A 22,810-nucleotide genomic window follows, 5' to 3' on the forward strand; every position below is an offset into this window, starting at 1 on the left:
GGGGGGGGGGCATGGCTGGGTCCGTAACCCCGTTGCAGAGGGTCAGATTGCCCTCCGGAGGGCCGAGGACCTCTGAAAGCTCGTGGGACTCCCTACTCAACTTCTTCAACCTGTCTGAGCTACAGTTTCCTCCTCTGTGAAATGAGAAGAGGACGGTATGTACCTCAGCGGGTTACTGTGATGATTATCTGAGGGAATCAAGGCAAAGTGCTTGATTTCAGGCACCAGTGTGGGTGCCCGCTAAGTGACAGTAGTCAGCACTGTTGGAGCTTTGAGGCTGGGCTTCTCCTTGTTTCTTTGGGGAGGGTAATGCTTGCCGTCTCCTGCTGCCCACAGCCACTAAGGGAAGTGGGCTGAGTGCAGCTGAGAACAAAGCCTGGAAGCCGAGTGGCCTTGTCTGGGCTCGGGGGCCAGCTCTCAGTCCAGTTCGCCCTCCCTGATGCAGTTGGCACCGGCAGAAACGAAGGAAGCCAGGGGTCGCTGTCTTTGTCCCACCTCCTGGGAACTGGTGTAGCTTCAGTGGGCACAAGGTGGGACCCAAGAGGTGGTGGCCTCAGAGGGAAGGCCCAGCCGAATCCAAATCTCTCCCTTTTGGACCCTGGACAGCCCCTAGTGCTGGCCCTTCCTCGCTGGGGAAGCCCTCAAGGCTCCTGTTAATCATTCTAGGAAGAGGCCACTCTCCAATCCCAGCAAGGCCTATGGCCCTGGGTGCCTGTACTCAGGGGACAGCTCGTTAGTGGGAAGAGCAGAGACCATTAGCACTTCAAACTGGGCTTTAGTCAGCGGGATCAATGGCAGTGGGCATCTTCAGAAAAGGGACAGATGGCCCTGAAAGGACAATGGAGGTCATTGTGCCAAGTACAGCTCCAAAGGATACTGGGCTGACCCTCCCCCAGCCCTCTCCCCACAGGAAAGATAACTGGAGACTGTAATTAGTTCTACCTATGTTTATTGCTGCCAACTCATCCCCCCATCCCCTCATATTTACACCCAAACCCTTCCCCCAAGCTAGCTTTTACCAAAGTTCCTCGTAGTAGGTCCAGAAGTGTGTTCACTAAGCAGGCAGTCCTAGATGTAGTGGGCACTGTCCCCAAGCCAGCTGGGCCCGGGGGGAAGGGTTGCTCTGCGAATTCATGGCAGACTTGATACTGAGGTCAAGGGAGGCCCCACCAACAGATGTACTTCCTCCCCTTCTGGAGTTCAGGGTATATTAAAACCTTTTGCAAAACAAAGCTGGGGTAGCAGACTCCCCAGGGTCAAGCTTTGTGCTTTCTTTGCTTGTAAGAACCCACACAGGCAGCCAAGTCTGAGTTCAGACTTGCATGTGACTTCCAAAGGGCAGTTCTATCCTTGGAAGCCAGATCTGACCATCGGCCATCGGGCTTCAGGGGAAGTGTCCTTGGACAGGGCCAGGGGTGGAAGGGGAGAGAGCATGTTGCACGAGGTCTGGGCATTGTTTTAAGCTGGGGGAAGCTGCAGCTTGTCTTGAGTTATGTGGGGAGGCATGGAATGAATGAGTGGGAGGAGCCATTTCATTTGGAAGCCCAAGGCCCCTTCAGCTCCCTCAGTAAACCCCACTGGTGTCCTGGGCCACAGGTAACAGAACAGACATTTAATGTCTCAGAATGTCAGAGCTGGCAAGGCCCCCAGCAAAATCCATTCTAATCCCCACCAGTTAGTGGCCAAACCTCCAAAAAAAAAAAAAAAAAGTTAAGGGGAAGGAATGTGGGAAAGGAACACTAGGCTTTCTTCAAGCCTTGTTTGGGGAAATCTATCCACCCTTTGGGGGAAATCTACCCACCCGTGATCCTTCGGGTCTTTTTAAAGGGCCAGCTGACCTAGGGTTTTGAAACTGACTTGAAACACTGACTTGGCCCCCTTTCCAGGAGCAATGTGACAGGGGAAAGTGGTGTGGGAGTGAGGAGGGTTTGGGGGCCTCAGTGGTGAGGGTTGTGGGTCTCGGTGGTGAGAGTTGTGGGTAGGGCGGCTCCTCCATGTCCCACTTGCTGTGGCTGGGAGCAAGCAGTGCCCAGAAGTTCTGTGCTGTCAGTAGGTGTTGGAGGGAGCAGGCTGGGCGGGTGTGATGTGCCCTTGGGTGCCTCCTCATCCGCTCCAGACAAGCCTACGGAGGCTCTGGCTAGCCCCTGCGGCCCTGGGCGCTCCTAGGGGAGCAGGGCCAGGCTCAGCACCAGTCCTTCAGGATCTGGGCCACCGTGGGAGGCCGGGTCCCTCCCTGCAATATTTGCTGCTGGGGCCCAGCCTCGGCCTGTGCTGCCACCTCTGCGTCAAGGCGCCCCGGCCAGGGAGAGGCCGTGCAGCTGCTCCTCAGCGCCTGCCAACTCCGCCTCATCACGTCCGCTCTCCGAGCCCTCGAAGCAGCCAGAGTCTCGAGGAATGTCCACCTTGGGTTCAGACACTGTGTTGGCCACTGGCTCCTGGCTGCTTTCGGCGCCCTCTTCCGCCTCCTCGCTGCCGGCTGCCGGGGCAAAGAAAGAGATGGAATATGGAGGGGCTTGGGCCTTAGCCGGGAGGGGTTCAGAAGCCCCAGGAAGCCCCTGTTTGGGGGGATAGGGACTCTGGGAAGTCCACTGTAGGCCGTCTCTCCCTCTGGGCACCCCCCCCACCAACCCTGCCCCTCTCACCCTTTCCGGCTTAGAACCAGGTAGGGGTGGTTTCCAAGACAGTGACCCTGCCCAGGAGCTCAAACTACTTTAGCACCCAGCTAGGAGGTGGAACGCTGCGCTTGTTTCCTGGCTCTGCTTTTGCCCAGTGTGGAGGCCTTGAGTACATGCCTTTCCTTCGCTGGCCTTAAGTCTCCCCTTTAACCCCAAAGGGACCTGGACCTGATCATCTCTAAGGCCCCTCTGTTGGCAGACTTTGCCCGAGACTGGAATTCAAGCGTGGAAAGGGCCTGACCCCCGCAGAGGGGTGCCCGGGCTGAGTGTGGTCAGGGGGCAGGCCGAGGCAGGCCTCCCCCCCCCGGAATACCTACAGGCACCCCCCCCCCCCCCCCCCGCCCACCGGCTCCTAGACCCGCTCACTGTCATAGTCCAGCAGCAGCTCGGCGGCCGTGAGCAGCTTGGCCCGGTGCTGCGGGTCCATGATGTTCAGCTCGTTGAGGTGTGTTTCCCGCAGCTCTTTGAAGTCCTCCAGCGTCTGGTAGCCATTGAGCAGCAGGGTGGACGTGTGCTCCTGCAGGCAGAGGTGGACCACCAGTGCGGCCACTTAGGAGCCACCTCGCTTGGGACCCCTCCCCTCCCACACAGCTGACCGTGTGCTAGCCTCCAACCCTCTCCGGGTCCTAGACCCCACCGCAGATCCCAGCTCAAACCTCCAGGCCTATGCGCTCCAGCAGCTCATGCAGAGTCTTGGGCTTGGGCCTCTTGCCCTTGCTTTGTCGGCGACTGGGGCGGGCGGGCCCCACCGCCTCCTCAGGCAGCACATCCACATAGATGAACTTGAAAGACCCCAGCCTGCCATTGAGCAGGCCCAGCCACGTGCCCACAGGTGGCTTTTCAATGATCTGGATCACATCTCCTTTCTGTGGGAGGACAGGAGAGCAGAATGGAGCAGGGGTGAGGAGACGGGTATTCCCTTGGGCTCCGTGGACAACGTCCTATCCCGGCTCAATACAGCCTCCTGTATGGGCACAGCCTGGCAGGCTCAGGAGAGGCCTGGATGCCAGCCTTACCTGCAGTTTCAGTGAGTCATGGTCGTAGGGGCTGGGAGTGAAGTCAGTGTGGACTCGTGCCCTGCCACAGAAGGGCCCTGTGTACTGGGGGGCAGGTGCTTCCTCTCCGAAGCTGCCAGAGCCTGGGCTGGGGCTGCAGAGCTCACTGCCTGCAGGAGACGGGGCAGGGAGGAGGGTCACCTTTGTCCCAAGACAGCCGGGGCAGTGCCCAGCAGGTTCCTGCCAGGGTTTGTGGCTAGAAATCCCAAGGCCACCCTGCAGGAGCACAACCTCAACTTTGGGGCCTTAGATATGAAAGCAGTTAACCACAGAAGGAAAACTGTCTCACCGACTAAAGAATGAGCAAATTGGGAGGGCCTCTAGAGATCAGCTGGGCCCAATGAACACAGATAAGGAACACTGAAACCAGACAGGCCCACTGAGCGCTGAAGACCTCTCGCTTTATAATTGGTAGCACTGGGTCCACTCAACTCTGGGTCTCCTGACTCCCAGTCCAGTGCTTCTGGAAGATGTCTTCCACCTGGGAAACCACACCCTAAACTAATATTTTAATTTCTGTACATAATAAGACTCAGCATCTAGTTACAACATCACATGGAAACTCAGAAGGGCTCTTTCTCTCTGGGAAGGGCAGGATGAAGAACATTATAAGATGCCAAGAGGTCCCCTAAGTCCAGCAAACCAAGGGCTGTAGTCTAAGAGGCTGAGACTTCCCAGCTAGAGACTCTCTGTCCCCCACCCCCAGCCTGGGATGTCAGAGGCCCAGGCAGCTGCAGCCTCTAACTCCCCTTGGAAGGGTGGGCAGGCTAGTCCGAGAGCACAGTGGGGCTCATTGTCTCCCTTGGGCCCCTCCGCGGCCTGGTGACAGCAAGTGGCAGCTCCTCCAGGGTAGACCTGAGTTCAAGTCTGGGTCATATTGGGCAAGTGAAAACCTTTCTGAGCCTCAGTTTTCACATCAATACAGTGGGGATAATAGTGTCAGCACCATGAAGTTACTGTGAAAATGTAACGTGAAGAGGGCTGGAAAGTTCCGAGAAGGCAAACTGTGCAGGTCCCTTTCTCTTAGCTCCCTCCCAGACAGCCCCCTGCCTCGCCTTCACCCAGTCCTTTTCTCCAGACTCAGCAGATGTCCCCTTCTGTCCCCTACTCACCTGTGGATGCCTGGCGGCTAAGTGCTGGGAGTTCACGCTCTTCCTGCTCAGAAAAGGCCAGTGCCATCTTCTCAGGGCTAGGGCTGTCCAGGCTGCAGTCTGGAGATGTCGGGGAGTTTGAGCCCTCCTCCAGAGTGTCTCCCTGCGGAGGGTGGGAGGCAGGGAGCCCTGAGCAGCCTTGGCTGGGATGCCCATGGGGCAGCGCCGAAAGCAGAGGAGATGGGCCTGGACTCTCTGGAGGACTGGGGCCGGGCTCGAGCCCTCGCTCTGCCGCTCCGAGGCTGCCCCACAATCTCTGAGCCCAGGTCCCTGCTTCTGTGAAGTGGGAATGACCGTCCTCAGCCCGCCGATCTCACGCAGTGGGGCTCGAACAGGATGCTGCTTGAATGTGCTCTGTCAGCGTAAAGCACTGATGCCCACGCACAAAGGGCTACCGTGCCAGAGCCTGTACTCAGAGCCGCTGCTAGGGCAGAGTCCAGCTCGCAGGGACGCTGGCGACGAACTACCTTCTGCTGCGCTCCTCCGTGCCAGGCACGCCTGTCCGTTCACTGCACCCTCACAGCGATACTTGAAGGTAAGCGCTATGCTCATCCCAAGTTTATAGAGGAGAAGTCATGGAGGAACGTTCCCAAGGCCACACAGGAACCCCAAACCAAGCTGGCCAGACTCCAGAGCTCCTCCGCCTCACCACGCACTTCAGGGCGGTGGCCACCCTTTCACAACCTGCTCTCTAGGAATCGAGCCCTGATTCCTAGCAGCTGCCAATTCCTGTGCTGTAAATACTGGCCACCATGGAGGAGGTCGCTGACAGAGCAGCGCACCACGGGGGCTCACGGCCCCACACAGAGACTACAGATGCAAATAACCTCAAGGGCACAGAGAACACTGAAAGGTACCATAAGAATCAGGACATTATGGGGGCGTCTGGGTGGCTCAGTGGGTTAAAGCCTCTGCCTTCGGCTCAGGTCATGATCCCAGGGTCCTGGGATTGAGCCCTATATCGGGCTCTCTGCTCAGCAGGGAGCCTGCTTCCCCCTCACTCTCTGCCTGCCTCTCTGCCTACTTGTGATCTCTGTCTGTTAAAAAATAAATAAAATCTTTAAAAAAAAAAAAAAAGAATCAGGACATTATGGGTTTTGAAGATTGCCCATAGTCTGTTTATTTTCAATAGAATTTATTTAATTCTAAATTTATAGAATGTAATTTTCAGTAATGGTTCGGTTTCACACCTGGCTCACAAAGTTCCTGAAAATTTGACCAATTACTCTCCTCAGCAGGTAGGAGCCAGTACGAGCTGACTCAGTCACACCACCCCTGGGCAACCTTCCGTAAGAGCCATGAGCACAGCCGACTCACTGTGTGACGTCAGCTACTTGCACGCCTGCCCCATAGCTCTCTCTCTCCCTGGGCCCAAGCCAGCCTTCTCTATTTTCTCTCGCAGGGGCCCCTCTTCCAATCCAGTCTTCCCAATCCCAGAGGCTAGTTCCAAGTGAAACTTTGAGGTGGACGAATTTGCTTCCAGCAATTGCAGCTCCCTTTCAAGCGCCACTGGTCCTCCTCAGGCCTGCCTTCCTCAGAGGCTTCTGTTACCCAGACTTTCATCCCTCCTGAGACCCCACTCCTGCTCCCTTAGGACCACCATGTCTTGCTGCCAGGTCCATGGTGGAGTGAGCTCTCCTCCCATATGACCTTCCTTCTCATAATGAACCAGGCCCTCAGGCCCAGTACTCGAGCTGCGGCCGTCAAGGCCATGCTCACACCGGGCCAGAGCCCTGCGTGTCCTCCCGGCCCCCCTAGACCGCAGGCCTCACCATCTCTTCTGACAGCGCCTTCACCATCATCTTGCCCATCTTCCTGTTCATGGTTCGGGAAATCACGGCCCTCCACTTTTTCCCCAGCTTTTTGCCGCTCTTCCCAGCATCTTCTGGGGTAGGGACACCTGACTCATCTTCTGGAATCTGTGACAACAAAGGAGGAGGTCCAGGATTTAGGGGTAGAAGGAGGCCTTCAGGTCCTGGCCGAGGATGGGGGAGGATATGGGAATGAGAGGCCCTCATCTCCTTCCCGCTTAGCCCCCAGTCCCGTATTCAGCCCTATTAATGTGTGATTAATTTGACAATTAGAGTTGACCCTTGAACATGTGCAGGTTAGGGGTGCCAACTATCTCCACCCCGTGCAGACGAAAATCCGTGTATAACATTTGACTCTCCCCAAACCTGATTATTAATAGCCTACTGTTGACCAGAAGGCTTACTGATAACAGTGGATTAATACATATTTTGTATGTATTTGTATTATATTCTATATTCTTACTACAAAGTAAGCTAAAGAAAAGAAAACATTATTAAGAAAATGAGGAGGAGAAAATACATTTCCAGTCCTGTACTGTATTTATTGAAAAAAAAAAAAAATCTGCGTGTAAGTGGACCCATGCTGTTCAAACCGTGTTGTTCAAGGGTCAACTGTAATTTGTAATTGAAAATAATGTGGGTGATTTCTCGGGGCCCAGAGTTTTGGCGGATGAGAGGGCTGGCCTTCTGTATGTAAGCAGGCTTTCCTCAGCAATGCCCAGATCGCCTCTTCTCCCACCCAGGGCCGCAGCCAGATCCCCCTGAGAGGCTCTGCAACTCACATTCTCATCCAGATTAAATTCCTTCTCGCTCACCACGGGGGAGCCGGGTTTGGATTTGGCGAAATCCTTGAAGCTGCTGGAGCGCTGGAGGGAGAGCTGGAAAAAGCAGAGGTGGGGCCCTCAGTGGCTGGAGAAGGGCTGGCGGAGCCTGGAGCCGGGAGCCCTCCTGAGCAGCCCCCCGGGGCTAGGCAGCACCACGGGGGCCCTGCGGAGCCGGGGCAAAGGAGCTGAAGCGTCAAGGTGTACTCGGAGCCCCCTGGCTTCCTGCTCTTCTTCATCTGAGAGTAGCCCCCACTGTGGGCCCCCAGAGCAAGCTCTGGACCTCAGGAGCCTCCAACGTCAGCTAGGCCTCACACAAAGCCTACACGTCCACCAGCACCTGCACTTTGGTCCCCAGAATTCTGGAGGCAAACACCAGATGAGTCTGAGCAAAAGTGTATCTCCTGCTAGAGACGCACCTCAGCATGACGACAGCGCCACCTTTACCGACAGTGTCACCTTTACGTCACAGAGCAAACCTTCCCCAACCCTGCAGCTGCCTCTTTGCTCTGGCGCTGAAGCAAGAAGAGCAAGGCAATCCCCCCAGAATCAGTAAGACCTGGCATTCTGCTTTCTGGAAACCCTCGGTAGAGGCTTCTTAAGGAAAGGGGCCAACAGATTTCGGACATGAATGATTGGAGCTCATTTAGGAAAAGAATGTTGCTGTTTTTTCTTCCTTCATCTCGGCCTTTAACCTTAGGCACTAACGTGATGATGACTGCTGATGACGTGTGCCAGTGTTTGGACTTTTAAACCCGGCCGATTGTTTGCACTGATGAGACTATTTTCAGGAAACGAGCTTTCTTAACTATCTATGTATGCTCAAGGCAAGATAGCAACCAGAAGCCAGTGCCCGGCAGGTAAGGAGTCGGGCTTTACACACAAGAAGTAAGGCTGAGCCCTGAATCAAGATCAACAGTCAAGACCAGAGACATACACAGGAACCAGGGTTCACAGATGGCCAGGAAGATAGAGCGGGATAGACTGCAGACACCAGAGATAAGTGCTTGAGGAACTGAAGCCCCAAACCCACACAAAGCTGAAAGTTTCACATCCTCTTTCCTATGAAAGGGGGGGGGGTGTCCACTGACAATAGCACCTGCCCCCCAACACACACACAATTGGCCCCAACTCCTGGGGACTCCAGTGGGGACTCCTGGGGACTCCAGTGGGGACTCCTGGGGAGTTTGGTTCTCCTGGTAGTTCTTGACCAAGGCACGTCAGCCATCAGGGCCAGGGGTCACACCTTCCTAGAGGTTGCAGCAAGCTAGTGCACCAGAAACTAGGTCAGCGGCCAGGCCATCAGACACTACCGCCACGAGGGCTGCCTGGATGCGGCACCCACGGCCTCCATCAGAAAGCCTCCTCTGGGGGTGCCTGGGTGGCTCAGTGGGTTAAAGCCTCTGCCTTCAGCTCAGGTCGTGATCCCAGGATCCTGGGATCGAGCCCCGCAACGGGCTCCCTGCTTGGCGGGGGGCCTGTTTCCCCCTCTCTTTCTCTCTGCCTGCCCCTCTGCCTACTTGTGATTTCTCTCTGTCAAATAAATAAATAAAATCTTAAAAAAAAAAAAAAACCTCTTCTGTGCTACACTGGGGAGTTGGGAAAGGGGCGGCCACAAGTGGGCATAGGCAGGGGACGGCATGACCATGAGGTGACCACTCGGGTTCCCAGGCATCTCCTCCTTCCTCCTTCCTTGGTTTCACCCACCCACTATTCTTTCCTCTTTTTCCCCTTTTCTTTCCCCCTCTGTCCTCCACCTTTTGTTTATTTCCTCCTCTTGAATGGCTAGGATGCAGCTGCCTGGATAACTTCCTCCTCTTATTGCCTGGAAAAGAGGGAACAGAGAGAGAGGGTGGGCACCAGGCTGGCCTGGGCCCAAGCAGGGCAGGCTGGGCTGCTATTTATAGATCGATGGGACCTGTTACGGCCTTCCCTTCACTGCCCCTCAGTTTGGTCTGCAGACCGGGAGGCTGAGAGTCGCCCCAGAAGCCCCAGGGACTGCGAGTCTGGAAAGCATGACAGAGGGCAGGCCCGGCGACGGAAGTGGGCTTTGTTGGGGAGAGAAAACTCACCACCAGGCCCCAGTTCTTTCCTTTTCCTGTCATTAATCTGCAGTCTGGGGGCTGGGAGGGGGGCCTGTGGCCCCTGGAGACCTTATGTCAGGGCACCTCTGTCCCAGGTTTAGCTCAAAGCAGGAGGAAACAATCCAAAAGTGCCATGGGGGTGGCGCTGGGACTTGGGCCCTGCTGGCCACTCCTCAGCCCAGGGACATGGGTGAGCACCTCCAGGTGCTCCAGGTGACTAAGGATGAGGTCCTGCCAGGGTGGTCTTTTGCTCAGCCTACCTCCAACCTTGGGGCCAACCCCACATATCCTGGAAGCCTCTGGTGACCCTGAAATGGTCCCCTTCCCGAGTATGAGGTAAAATTCTTGAGTGCCCTTGGATTTTTCCACCTGGTTTCCCTTTGGGGCGAGGCCTTCCTGGGGGTCCTGTGCCAGTCAGGAGGTAGTACCCTACACTGGTGGCCCCTTTTCCACGTTGGAGGGGAGTATTGTGGGCCTCTTGGAAAGAGCTACTTTTCTGGCATCAGACGTTGGTGAGTTCAACTCTGAGATGTTATTTTATTAATGAATTATTTAAGCTCTCCGACCCTCAATGGCTCTGAGCTGGCAGGTCGTCACATCTTGGTTCTGCCGTTGACCAGCTGTGTAAAGCAGGGGTTATTCTTCCACTTCTCTGGGCTTCCGTGTCCTTGTGAGTAAAATGAAGACAAGGGCGCCTGCCTGGTTGGTTGCTGTGAGGATAGAAGGTGTGACTGCTAACGCAGCAAGCCCTCAGCAAATGTCCACGTGTGCTTAGCCTTTCCTCCGACCCCCTCCACACTCTCACCCAGGGCGTGCCCCACCTGGAACCTTCCATCCTTCTCCGTCAGCCAGTTTCTCCCTTCCTTCAAAATCCAGTGAGACTGGAAACAGCCCACATGCCCACCAACTGTAGAACGGATACAGGAATTGTAGCAGTCATCAAAGGGAATGGTACATAGCGATGAGCCAGGGATAGCTCTCCCTAACAATATGGATACACTATAGAGCAGAAGGGGCCAGCCACCAGAGCACTTTATATGGTTCCTAGAAACCATAGAAAGTTCAAAACCTGGCAAAACTAAGCTAGTCATTGGAAGTCAGGATAGTGGTTACCCTTAGGGAAAGGGAGCATGTAGTGACTGGCAGGGACATGAGAGAAGCTTCTGGAGTGTTGGAAGCGCTTTTTGTTTGTTTGTTTTAAGTAAGCTCTATGTCCAAGTGGGGCTTGCACTCACCACCCCAAGATCAGGAGTTGCATTCTCTACCGATGGAACCAGCCGGGTGCCCTGAAAGTTCTTTGTTTCTTCATCTGGGTGCTACCTATGAGGGAATGTTCCCCGTATGGGAGTTCATTGAGTCCAACACTTGTAATTTATACACTTCTTTGGACAGATATTATACATCCAAAGGTTTTCCAAATCCAGTTTCAAAGGCGCTGCCCTCTGTAGGAAGACTCCTCTGATCACCCCCTCAGAAGTTCACACTGCTCCCCATCAGCATCACCTACCCTTGCTTCCTGAGAGAGCTTGGCGTTCACCAGGTGTCTCAGCAACTAGCCCGTCAGCCCTTCAGCGTACCAGTCACATACCCGGCGCCCTCTGGGCTCCAGACTCTGGCCTGTGCATGTGTGGGAATCCTGTGAGAAAGCGGCTAAACACCTCCCACGTGCCCTGCACCTGCACCCTGTCCAGCCCTTCCTGTGTGCCGGCTCACTCCAGGCTTACCACAGCCCCATTTTAACATCCCTACTGCCCAGCCAAGGAGATGGAGGCTCAGAAATGAAGTGTCCAAGGCAGAGTTACACAGAGGACAGCAGCAAGAACAGGTGTTTGAACCCTGGTCCGTGACTCTGGAAGCTGTGTGTGTTGCTGTGTTCAGAGCTCAGTAAGTTACCTCCTGGTATAGAAATGCATTGAGTGTAATGGAAACTGTCGGTGGTGTTTGGAGGGAGCTTCCAGGACAGATGGAGGGGGGAGGGTTCAGGAGGGCTTCACGGACGAGGAGGCATATTTAAGCTGGGCCATGCAAGGGAGCCAGGATTTCTCCAGGAGGAACTGGGAAGGGTTTAAAGAAGAATGATAGAAACATTCTGAGCATAGCTGACTTAGTGGGAGGTGGAGCAGCAAAGGCCATGGAAGGCCCCAGCAAGCTGTGCCAGGAACTGGGGCATTAGCTTGAAGTCAACGAGGAATCACTGGAAATGCAACATGTATGCTGGTGGGGGTGTCACGTAGAGGTGTGCTTTCCTACTCAGGGGTAGAGTCTCTTACACTCTTCAGATTCTTCTAGTGCTTCTGGGATCAGTAGGGGGATAAGAGAGTAAAGGGAGAAGGGATTAAGACTCTGGAGACTCACAAATTTTGGCTTAGATCCCTGCTCTGCAGCTTACGAGCTGTGTGAACTTGGGTAAGTCACTTTATCTCTCTGAGACTTGGGCATAAAATCGAGATAGGGGTAACATCTGCCCCTGCTTCACAAGGTTCTCATGAAGAGCCAATGAGCTAAGATACAGGCAGAGTGCATGGCACCTGGCGCCTGGTGAGTCCTCCCCCAGTGAAGGCTCTGAGTGCTTTTAAGTCTTGTTTCCTCCACTTCAGGGCAGGGATGGAGGCTTGGTCTTCTCTGCAGTGTGCTCCCCGTGCCCCAGCCACGCCGGCAGCATGCACTCTGTCGTGTGCACACGCGTGTCCATGAGACAGCGCTCTCTCGTTTATTGTCCCAGGCCCTCTATACAGCCTCCTGAGATGTGCAGATCAAGAGCTCACCTGCTTTTCCAAGGTGAAGGAACCGTGGCCCGAAGAAGGTCAATGAACTGTCCAAGGTCCTACAGCTAGGACCTGATGGAATTCAATTCCACTTTCTGGCCCCCTGCCTAGCGCATTCCCTTCTGGCAGGCCTGAGAGGAGGAGCAGGGACAGGAGAGGGAGGCCTCACTTGCCTTTGTGCTTTCCCCTCCACTGTGTCACCTCAGCCACTGAGAAGAAGGGACTTGCCCAAGGTCCCAGTGCTGGAGCTGGGCTGCTGTCTCTGAGCACGGGGAAGATGCTTTCTCTACCTTCTAGAGACTTGGCGTCTCCAAGGCCATTTCCATGGTATTGAGGCTTGGAGAATGGCTCTTGAGGCTGGCCCAGTATCAGACAGGGGTGAGGCAGGGTTTGCTTTGATGATTTTTCCTAGAGGGATATATATACCTCAGAGTGCCACATGGGCCTTGCTTCTTCTGGGAGAAGCCTGGGGGAACAATCCCAAAGGCTTAGCCACCAAATACAGAACCCGGATAATGGAAGCCAGAGAAGAAGACAGGGACTTCCGGCTTCTGTGTGTCCCTGGGCACCTCTGTCTGAGATGGCACAGGGTCCCAGTGTCAAAGTGTCAGCTCTTTCTCAGGCTGTTTCCCCCAGCTCAGCTCCCCTGTGGTTTGGGGCCCAGCATTGTCTACAGCGGTCTCTGCTTCTCACCCCCGTCAGCCAGAGAGCAAGGGGAAGTGGGACCTGCTCACCCAGGAGTGGCAGCCAATGGTAAATCTGCTGGGCCTAGCGCCGAGCAGGGCTCGGATGGGGGTGACGGAGCCTGTGTGAAGACTTGTGAATCTCTACCACCCCCTCTGCCTACCTCCACTGCAACTTAGAGAAGCACCTGGGGTGGGGAGAGTACAGCCGGAAGTGGCAGCCACCCCAGGACCTGAGATGGGGCAGGATATATACCCCAGTGCCCAGGAGCACAGTCCTTCAGCTGGCTTGGCCTCCACTTGGGAGATGCTCCACTGACAAGGGGGCTCCCCCATTGGGCACCTGGGCTGAGCTCCTGGGGAAAACAGCTGGACACAATCGGGGCCTGGAGGCCTTCCGAGTGGGCTCTGGGGCTAGGCCTAGATCTCTTGGACCTGGTTCAGGCCTGCTTGGGGATGGTCCTAGGATCCCACAGGATGTGTGGAATGTATCTGCTGGTTGCTTGGGAGAGTCCTATAACCAATGAGTCTAGCAATCCTCAAATCCAACAAGAAAAATCTAGATCTGGCAGTCTTCAAGGAAACTTCTGGTCTGTCCTCTGCTCCAAGAAGAGGAATATTTCAACTGTCCACAACAGCTGCTTTTCCTCTTGGCCTTTAGAATCCCGCCACTGAATTTTTCCTCCTCAGCTCCTACTTCCTATCTCACCAGCTACATGTCTCATTCTTCACAATAACTTCTTCCCGCCTAGGAAGAACCTGTCGAACCCCTGTATCCACTGCAGGTTTGGAGAGCCTTTTCCTGAGTCTAGAAATCACCTTGGGCCCCCTCTCCAGGTTGGCGTCCTCTCCTGTGGGCCTGGGGAGCTGCAACCCAGCTGAAACAAATGGGCAGAGTCTGGCTATGGCCAGAGGGCAGGGGCCCCAGGAGCATCATGGCGCCTCTCGGGGTGGCCCAGCAGGGCCCTTTGAGCGAGATGGCTCCTGAGAGGCCAGGCTTGGGCAGAAGCAGTGCCAAGACTAGTGTAGGGGAGAGAGAATTGAGTACAGTCTAAGGATGTAACTCGAGAAGTGAATTTTATGAAATCTAGTCTAGACTTCTGGCCCCTGATTTTAGATCTCTATTTTAGATCTCTATCCCATGATTGTAGGGTCGAATTCTGTAACTCTAGACTTCTAAGGGTCTGTAACCCTGATTCTCTAGATTTTGAAAGTCTCTTCTGTACTTGTGTTACTCTAGTAACCTTTGGGCCCCTGTACTGTTGTCCTTGGGAGAATGACCCTTGCTGACAGACACAACGTCTGGCCTTTGGTGCTTCCCACTTCTAGGAGTCCCAGAGGGCTGCGAGAGCAGAGGGAAGGAAGAAGCAAGCTCCCAGAGGTGCCTCCTCACCTTTCTCTTCTGAGTGGGCTCCTTATCGCTGGCATTGGAGGGTTTGCGGCGCAACATGGTCCTCTACCTTGGTGACGCTCCGTCCCTGCGATCCTAGGTGTCGAGATGCCGAGGCCTCTTGCTCAGCCTCGCGAGCACCGTTCAGGGTGCACGGCATGGACCGAGCCTCTGGCCGCCACTCTGAGTGCTGTGGTGGCAGCTTGGGGGTGCGGGCCATGGACACCCGGCGGCAGCATACAGGAAGCTCTGCCACGTGACCTGCTCTTACAGCAATCGCGGCCCCTGCCGGCCCCTAGGGAGGAAGGAAGTCCCAACTTCGGTCTCCAGAGATTCTGATACAGACTGCTCTTAGGTTGAACAAGCAGAGAAAAGTCCCTACCCTGCCATCTCACATCAGTCGTCACCCGTCCTGCTCCGTCTTCTTGGAGGTGACCTATCAGCTTGACATGACATGGCCTCCTCAAGCCGCTGATCCCGCGGACCAGAAGCCAGAGCCAGGAGTGGGGCCATCTCTGTCTGCCCGTCAAGCCGATGCTTCTGGTCACCTTGCATCACCAAGGTCATCACTACTACCACTACCGACCCCACAACCATGACCCTACAGTCATCCCCACCGTCATCAGCACACCGACAGCCATCATCTCTCTAACAAGCACCCTCCAGCCAGCACCCTCGGCTGTCACCCCCACAGTCATCACTGCTGCTAGCACCCTCACTGTCATCAACCTCCTGGCTGTAGCCCTTATGGATATCCCAGCTAGTCACCGACCGTGATTGGACCCCTACAACCATCAGCCCTATAGCCATCACCTTTATGGCTGTCAAGACATCCCCTGGGGTCACGGCGGCAGACATCCCCACTGCCATCAACCACCACTTGCTAGAGCAGCCACCCTTCCTATCAACACCGCTCAGCTGTCTGCCTCTGTCTGCCCCACCACTGCTGTCCTGGTCACGGCCATCTCCCTATAGCATTCATCCCCGCTGCCACCAGCACAGCTAGAGCCATCCTCACCAGAGCAGTCATGCTTGGAGTCAAAACACCTTGGCTCCCCTGCCCCCACCCTGTCTATCATCACAACAGCCAGCACCATGAAAAAGACAGGCTTCCGCAAGCAGCTTCAGACCATCAGCAAATGTCCCGGGCGAGAGGTATTTCTTAAATGCGTGTGGGGTTTAGAATGTTCACTTTGTGGGTTATCTGTGGCAGGTATTTTAATAACTTCAGTGATCTTACAGAAGCGATTCATATTCATCACATATAATTTAGCAAACACAAATATACAAAAAGAAGAAAATTTAAAAATTTTCCATAATTACAATGTTTGGATAAATATCTTTTTCTTTTTTTGAGCATTTAACTACCCCCCCCCATTTTACAAAAATGATACTTCACAGAAAGCCCATCTGTGGTTTGAGGGGATATGGAGAGGAGGGAGAGGTCAGAGAGAGCACAAGGACCCTTTTGGGGGTGATAGATATGTTCACTATCTTGGTTGCCATGGTGGTTTCATGGGTGTATATGTATGTCAAAACAAATCATACATTTTAAAAACGTGCAGATTCTTGCAGGCCAATTATACCTAAACAGAACCATTTTTATATTTTTAAAAATTAAAAGAGGTCACACTTCACAAACGGTGTTGATATCTGCTTGTCCAACTGAATACAGTATCACTGAGATTTTCTCAAGCTATGAGATATTCAACTCTGCCATTCGTAATGGCTGCCAAGCAGCGCATCGTATGCATGTACCATGATTATTTCAACACCCCACGGATGAACTTAGGTTGGCTTCATTTTTTTTTTTCTTACTCTTCGTGTACATCCTTAAGGTAAATATTCACATCCACAATTTTTCCTTTGGATAGATTTCCAGAAGGGGAATCCTGGGGTAACATGTGCGCATCTTTTTAAGGCTTTCCTTTCTGTGGCACTTGTGAAATCCTGGGCTGCCCCCCCTCCCCGGTTCCAAAGATCTTCTTGTGACTTCCTGCCCGCTGTCCCCCAGCTTGCCCCACGCCCTTTGACCATCATTCCTTCGGGGTGAGCTCAGTGAAGACAATCCTTCTCCCCCAAGTTGAAACCATACTTCTTTGGCTCCTTCCTGCTCAGCTGGCGGGTCTGGGGGCCAGCACCCCAGTTTGCTCCCCAATGGGCCACGCTCCCCTCGCTGGGAGCCAGAGGGTGCTAGCGCTCCCACCGCCCGGGTTAGAGGCCTTGGAAGGAACGCGTCCACACAGGGGACCTAGCCAGAGCAGGGGTTGGGAGGGTGACCCCGCGAGTCGGGGGCCGGACACAGGACTGCAGGGGCTCTGGGCGCTCGGAGGCGGAGCCCACCGCAGAACCTTCAGGGCCTGCGTGCGTCCGCGGACCGGCGTGCAGGATGTGCCCTGCTTCCTGTTTGCTCAGCCCCAGCCGCGAGCCGAGCTCACACACTAACCGCAGAGCCTTCAAAGACAGCCAGTTAACCAGGGTTCTAGGCGGCCACCTCGCCTAGGCCTGGGAAAAGGCGGGGTGGTGGTGGTGGCGGTGGTGGTGGAGGGGAACCTCTATCTTGTGAAGTACAGAGAGGCCACCCACCCCCCCCCCCCCCCACTCCCCCCAACCCCGGGACAGAAGGGAGCGAGTGTGTTCTGTCTACGCTGCCCTTCTGTCTCCTTTTCAGATGTGCCTCCTCTGGTCAGCAGCTCCTCCCCACCCCCTCTCTGGGGACCCAGGGCTCCCCTATTTGGACTCGCCTTCCCCCAACTTTTCCCTCCCAGTACATTGCCCTGGCCCTAACACATTGCCCAGTCCCCAACTGGCTAATGGGCCCTAAACACCTTTTAAACAGGTTTCCTTTCTGGGCAACACATTACCATTGTATAGGTCACTTCGCCAGGTACACAGATCCCTCAGCTAAAGAGGTGGTCTAGATCAGTAGGGCAGTGAACAAGGCCGCCTCAGTCTTGATAATGGGCTGGCAGACAGGACCTAGGACTAGTTCTGGGCAGAGAATTGTACTGAGCACTGTGAAGAGATGCAAAATAAATAGTTGTCAAAGTCCCTTGCACCCGGGAACTTCCATCTAGGCAGGGAGGCAAGCTCGCATTTGCCCAGCACTTGCTCTCCGCCAAGCACTCCGTTAAACCCAACACAACCCCTGAGGTAAGCAGTTTAAATTGGAATTACTAAAAAAATTAAAAAATAAAAAAAAACTGGGCTTACTATGGCAAAAATGTGCCCAGTATAAATGTGGGGTGGGAAAGCCCTGATTTAGCAGCAATATTGCTATTGTGTGTTTTGGGGTAGGCGGTGGCACAGATAAGTGAGATGCGTCTGAACCCTCAGAGGGTAGACAATAGGGCTATGAAGACACGACGGTTATGGTCAGCTGCGTTCACGTAGCGCAGCCCACCCCCTACCTACACCCCTGAAGAGATTCTAATTTGGTAGAAGATCATGGGAGGGATATTGAGGGCAGTTGGGACCCCGGTATGTGTGAAAGCGTCCCTCCCTCGCACTCCTAACGGGTACAATCCTGGTTTGAGAGAGTAAGGGTTTGGGTATGGAAGGATATCTATATTTGGATAAACCTCCCAAATGATTCTTATTCTCACCTCTCCCGGCCACACACGCACATCCGGTGGAAAAGAATACTCTGTGGCAGGCGGTGGGAGTGAAGAGAAAGGGGAGGGCATCTGGAAGTCTGATCCTGTGCACAAAAGCTGAATAGTTAGGGCCGTGTATGTGTGTGTGTGGGTGGGGGGGGGTATCTATAGGGGAGTCCCATCAACCTGGGGGGTACTCAACACCTGTAATATTTGGCTTAGAGGTTTGGAGTGGAGAAGCAAGTTGACTTCGAACAGCTGTCATGTAGAGGAAAGGATCTATTCTGGGTGGCCAGGAATGGTTGGAAACATAAATGGAAGGTTTGGGTTTCTTCCCAGGAAGACGTTTTCGGGGTGTGTGTGTATGTGTGTGCGTGTGTATGTGTTTAGAAAGGGAGACAGTGAGTGGGAGGGGAAGAGGCAGAGGGAGATAGAGAGAATCTTAAGCAGGCTCCAGTGTGGAGCCCCACACAGGGCTCAACGCATGGCTCGACCTGGCGCTTGTTCTCACAAACCTGAGATCGTGACCTGAGCCCGTAGCGAGAGTCAGAGGCTTAACTGACTGAGCCAGGCAGGCGCCCAGACATTTTCAATATTTAGATGGTACTAGTACAGCCCTGGTTAAGTAGTAGAGCTTCCCATCTCTGGAAATGTTCAAGCAGAGACTACATAGTTGCTTGGAAATACTTGGACATTTCCAAGGTGAAGTCCACTTTGGAAAGCCCAGCCCGTTAGCAGATTTCATGGTGGTAATCCTAGGCAAGGAGGAGGGCAAGAGCCTGGACAGGAAGCATCCATTCCTCGGGCACATACACAGTACATGCAGAGTGTACAGCTCTAGGAGTGTTCGGGAGTCCCTGGTAGCAGGGGCTGATGGGAGGGAAAGTCATCTCTGAATCTCTGAGCCCATGATAAGTCTTGGTTTAAAACAAAGAACACCTGCAGGCAGCTGTGGCTATGACCGCAAAGAAGAGGCTGGGTTTTTTGTTTTTTATTTTTTCATTTATTTGAGAGAGAGAGAGAGAGGGAAAAAGAGCATGAGAGCGGAGAAGGTCAGAGGGAGAAGCAGACTCCCCATGGAGCTGGGAGCCCAATGTGGGACTCGATCCCCAGACTCCAGGATCATGACCCGAGAAAGGCAGTCGCTTAACCAACTGAGCCACCCAGGTGCCCAAGGCTGGGCTTTGGTGCTCTGATAAAAACACACTCACTACTCACTGTAGGGCCTTTCTATGGGAGACTGGGATGAACAGGCTACTCTGCCTAGGACTGTGTCCTGAGGTTACAAGGACAAAAGTCGCTGAGCCGTCTATGGGACAATTATCTAGGGAAGAGGAAGAGCAGGAGACACCTCCCAGAAATGGGGTCCGGTAGGACTGGATTCAGATTGCCATATATCACAGGTTGCGTGATCTTGGGCAAATGACCTTGGGCAATGCGGTGACAACAGTGACAATGTAGGCCTTGTTTGGGGAGTATGTGTGTATGTGTGTGTGTGTAAATAACCAGAGTTACCCAGATGACATATTAGAGAGAATGCTGTCAGTCCAGTGCACAGCTCATGCAAAATGCTTGGTACTTGGCAGGGGGACTCTCTCAGTTCACTCCAGGCTCCACCCACAGTGTCTCCTCTTGCCTTGGCACCTGCGTCTACATCTCATCTGGACCCCATCTGAGTCTCCGCTACATGACTCTGGCCCATATCCTGTGTGTCTCCACCTTGCCAAGGGCAGGGTCCCTCAGCCCAAGTTAGTCTAGGACACAGAAGGTGTGACAAGCAAGAGAATCTAGAACTACTCAGGACCACTGGGAGGGAAATTAAGGCCTTGGCTATGGACCCCTGGGGTTTTCTCACCCACCCATCCTACCCTGCTTGAGCTGCCAGCTCAGTTCCTGTTTCAGGAAGAAACAAGGAAGTGCGGAGGTGGGTGGAGGTGGGCCAGCCTGAGGGCAAGGGCTGGCTGGGCGCGGCCAGGGAGCACCTCCTACTTCCAGCTTAGAGAGCCCCGGAGGGCAGGGATGGACATGGAGGAAATAGTCGCTATCGAGTCTTTCATATTTCCGCGTACTTTTTGGCACCAAGAGCACCCAGCCACTGATTTGAGGAAGTGCGGGGTGAGTTGGTAAAATTCGCTGCTGACGTGGTTTAGCCGAGTGAAGGCAGTCAGCTCTACCCCTTCTGTGGTCCCAGCTCACGAAGCACTGGAGCCAGCTGGCTGGCAAATGAGAGAGGATTGGCTTTATTATTATTTTAAAAATGAACCATTTAGATTCTTTGTGTATATACATAAGTAAGTATGTATGTATGATCTCACCCAGGTTCTTTCCTATTCCAAAAAAGTTTTAAAGCATCAAAAAATGTAACTCGGGCCCATCATCACGCATGTGTGACCGGCAACTAACTGGTCTCCTTCGGCCTCAGTTTGCTCCTTAGAGGCAACAGGGAGTGGCAGAAGGACACACTGAAAGTCCGAGAGGAGCGAGCACAGTTGAGTCAGGATGCTGGGGATTAGTCCTCGCTTGGGCCCCAGTGGGCTGTGTGACCTTGGGCTAGTCCCTCCTTTTTCTGGGCTGCTGTTGCATTTCCCCATCTCTACATCAAAGGGATGAAACCCGCTCTTTCTTAGTTTTATTTGGTTTGTTTGGTTTGGTTTGGTTTTGGTCATGGAGCTCCCAGTCCAGGCTGGCTGTGGGATTTGTGGGACCTGGTAAAAGTGAAAATGGAGGGCCCCTTGTTCAGACATTTTTAAAAAAAGATTTTACTTATTTATTTGAGAGAGAGACAGTGAGAGAAAGCAAGAGAGGGGAGGTCAGAGGGCGAAGCAGACTCCCCTTGGAGCTGGGAGCCTGTGGGACTCGATCCCGGGATTCCAGAATCATGACCTGAGCCAAAGGCAGTTGTTTAACCAACTGAGCCACCCAGGTGCCCTGTTCAGACATTTAAAAAAAATCTCAAAATGATGACAGCAGAGCACAGGGCTCTCCTTTAAAAAAAAAAAAAATCTATTTATTTATTAGAGAGAGCACGAGCAGTGGGAGAGGGGCAAACGGAGAGGGAAAAGGAGATGCCCCACTGAGCAGGGAGCCCAACATGGGGCTAGATTCCAGGACCCTGGGATCATGACCTGAGCTAAAGGCAGATGTTTAGCCAACTGAGCCACCCAGGCGCCCCTGTACAGGGCTCTTCTAAGCACACGGCCCTACATGATTGCACAGGTCCATCGCCCAGAAGTTACCCCTGCAACTACTTCCAATACAATTTTAAGGGCAGCCCATGCAGGCTGCTTTTGGCTGGAGCTCTGCTTTTTGTGGCAGTCCCTGTGGCATTTCTAAGGAACCTCGGGCTCTTAGGAAGCATCGCTGGAAAAACACAAATTAGATACTTGGTCGAAAGCCTGTGTAGTTTCGATGATGTAGGTATAAAATTTGGATCCCCAGTTTTTTCCTTACCTACCTCCGAAGGTGAGGCAAGAGTTGAAGTTGTGCTGAGCGAGTAATAGCATTATCATCTCCCGTCTGTGTGGCTTCCTGGCTCACAGAGTGCAGTCACATCCGGGTCCTATGAGCCTCTCACTGTAACCTCATGTGGAAGGTGGTATAGGTGGTTTACGGAAGAGAGAACTGAAGACCACAGAGGCGAAGTGACTTGCCTATAGATACACAGCAGGCCCAGCTAGAACTAAAAACCTAGAATCTGAACTCCTAAGTAAAGGGGCTTTTCCAAGGGGGCATTTCTTTCTCTTCAGTTCCTAATGATGTCTTAACTGCTCCTGCGTGGGTCGGCCTTGCTGTGTATGCTTGAGCGTTGCCCTGTCTGGTGCAGCATGAAGCCCTTCAAGCAGGCTGCTCAGTGTGCTGACAATCCGGGCCCCAAGGAGGGATGAGCTGGGGTAGCCGCAGCCGCCCTCCCCACCCCCCGCCGACCCAGCCATACTTCTGATGCACTCCACCCCACCCCACGCTGGTGGCTTGGAAGGGGTAGGTCAGGGAAGCGGTGAGGCAGAGCCCCGGCTCCTGCACTGAAGGGACGAGGAGGAGCACGTGAGCTGCCCTGGGCCGAGAGGCCTGTGAGCAGGTCCCTGTCAGGTTTCCCAGGCCCGCCTGCTGCCTGTCAGAACCCCAGGAGCAACGTCAGGGATCAAAGGGAAAGATCTGGGGAAGCAGGATGCTGTGGAGAACAGCAGCTGAGTCATCTGACTGGTTTGAGTCCTGCTTTTATCATGTCCTTGAGGAGTGACCTTGAGCAAGTCGGTTAATCTCTATGAACCTCACTCGTTTTCTTCTCTTGTAAAACAGGAACAATAAAAGGACCTTCTCAGAGGTTGTGGACATTAAGTGAGAAAATGAGATAATGTATGGTGCACTTGACAATATATGAAAGGGTAGATCTCCTGTTTACCATTCCTATCACAGTAAAATAAAAAATATTTTTAAAGTGCATATAAAGCACAGTGCCTGAAATATACAAAACACTCAGTGAATGGTAGTGTTGATGACGATCGTGTTAACTTTAATTTTATTAGTAGTAGCTGTCTTTGTGGGGTGACCTGGTGAGAGAGTAAATGAATCAGCAAGTTGAGGCCCGCTGGTGGGTGCCGTAGGCTTGCAGTGAGGACGGCTGTGGCCTCTGGATGCGAGCCTCAGTGGTGATAACTGTCACAGGTCATCATCACTCAGTAAAATAGGCCTGGTGGTCCCAGGCGGGGGGATGACTCTGCCTGGTGCCTTTGCCCAGCACTCTGTCCCGGAGACCTGGTTCTCTCCCCGCGCAACCCCGAC

The 22,810-nt window shown here is 53.8% G+C and overlaps 1 protein-coding gene and 1 long non-coding RNA gene across 2 annotated transcripts; both read right to left on the bottom strand.

The window, feature by feature from the left end:
• Nucleotides 1-932: 932 nt before the first annotated feature.
• On the bottom strand, nt 933-14,734 carry SASH3 (SAM and SH3 domain containing 3). The gene is made up of 8 exons (XM_059384869.1): nt 14,439-14,734; nt 7,475-7,570; nt 6,654-6,800; nt 4,843-4,984; nt 3,692-3,840; nt 3,332-3,541; nt 3,042-3,192; nt 933-2,476 (listed from the first exon to the last, which is right to left on the bottom strand). The coding sequence occupies exons 1-8, from the start codon at nt 14,493-14,495 to the stop codon at nt 2,286-2,288; spliced, it is 1,143 nt and encodes a 380-aa protein (XP_059240852.1). The 5' UTR covers nt 14,496-14,734; the 3' UTR covers nt 933-2,285.
• On the bottom strand, nt 9,099-11,096 carry LOC132006826 (uncharacterized). The gene is made up of 3 exons (XR_009401236.1): nt 10,833-11,096; nt 10,419-10,504; nt 9,099-10,307 (listed from the first exon to the last, which is right to left on the bottom strand). It is a non-coding gene; the product is annotated as an uncharacterized LOC132006826 (long non-coding RNA).
• Nucleotides 14,735-22,810: the final 8,076 nt, after the last annotated feature.

This window comes from Mustela nigripes, chromosome X (assembly GCF_022355385.1).
Source record: "Mustela nigripes isolate SB6536 chromosome X, MUSNIG.SB6536, whole genome shotgun sequence".
NCBI lineage: Eukaryota > Metazoa > Chordata > Mammalia > Carnivora > Mustelidae > Mustela > Mustela nigripes.

What these genes read in the sequence shown, in the direction of transcription:
- SASH3 (XM_059384869.1), bottom strand. Translation starts at nt 14,495, where the DNA reads ATGTTGCGCCGCAAACCCTCCAATGCCAGCGATAAGGAGCCCACTCAG. An exon ending in AATTTAATCTGGATGAGAAT is followed by an intron (nt 6,801 to 7,474) that starts GTGAGTTGCAGA and finishes TTGTTGTCACAG; the next exon opens with ATTCCAGAAGATGAGTCAGG. An exon ending in TAGCCGCCAGGCATCCACAG is followed by an intron (nt 3,841 to 4,842) that starts GTGAGTAGGGGA and finishes CGTCTCCTGCAG; the next exon opens with GCAGTGAGCTCTGCAGCCCC.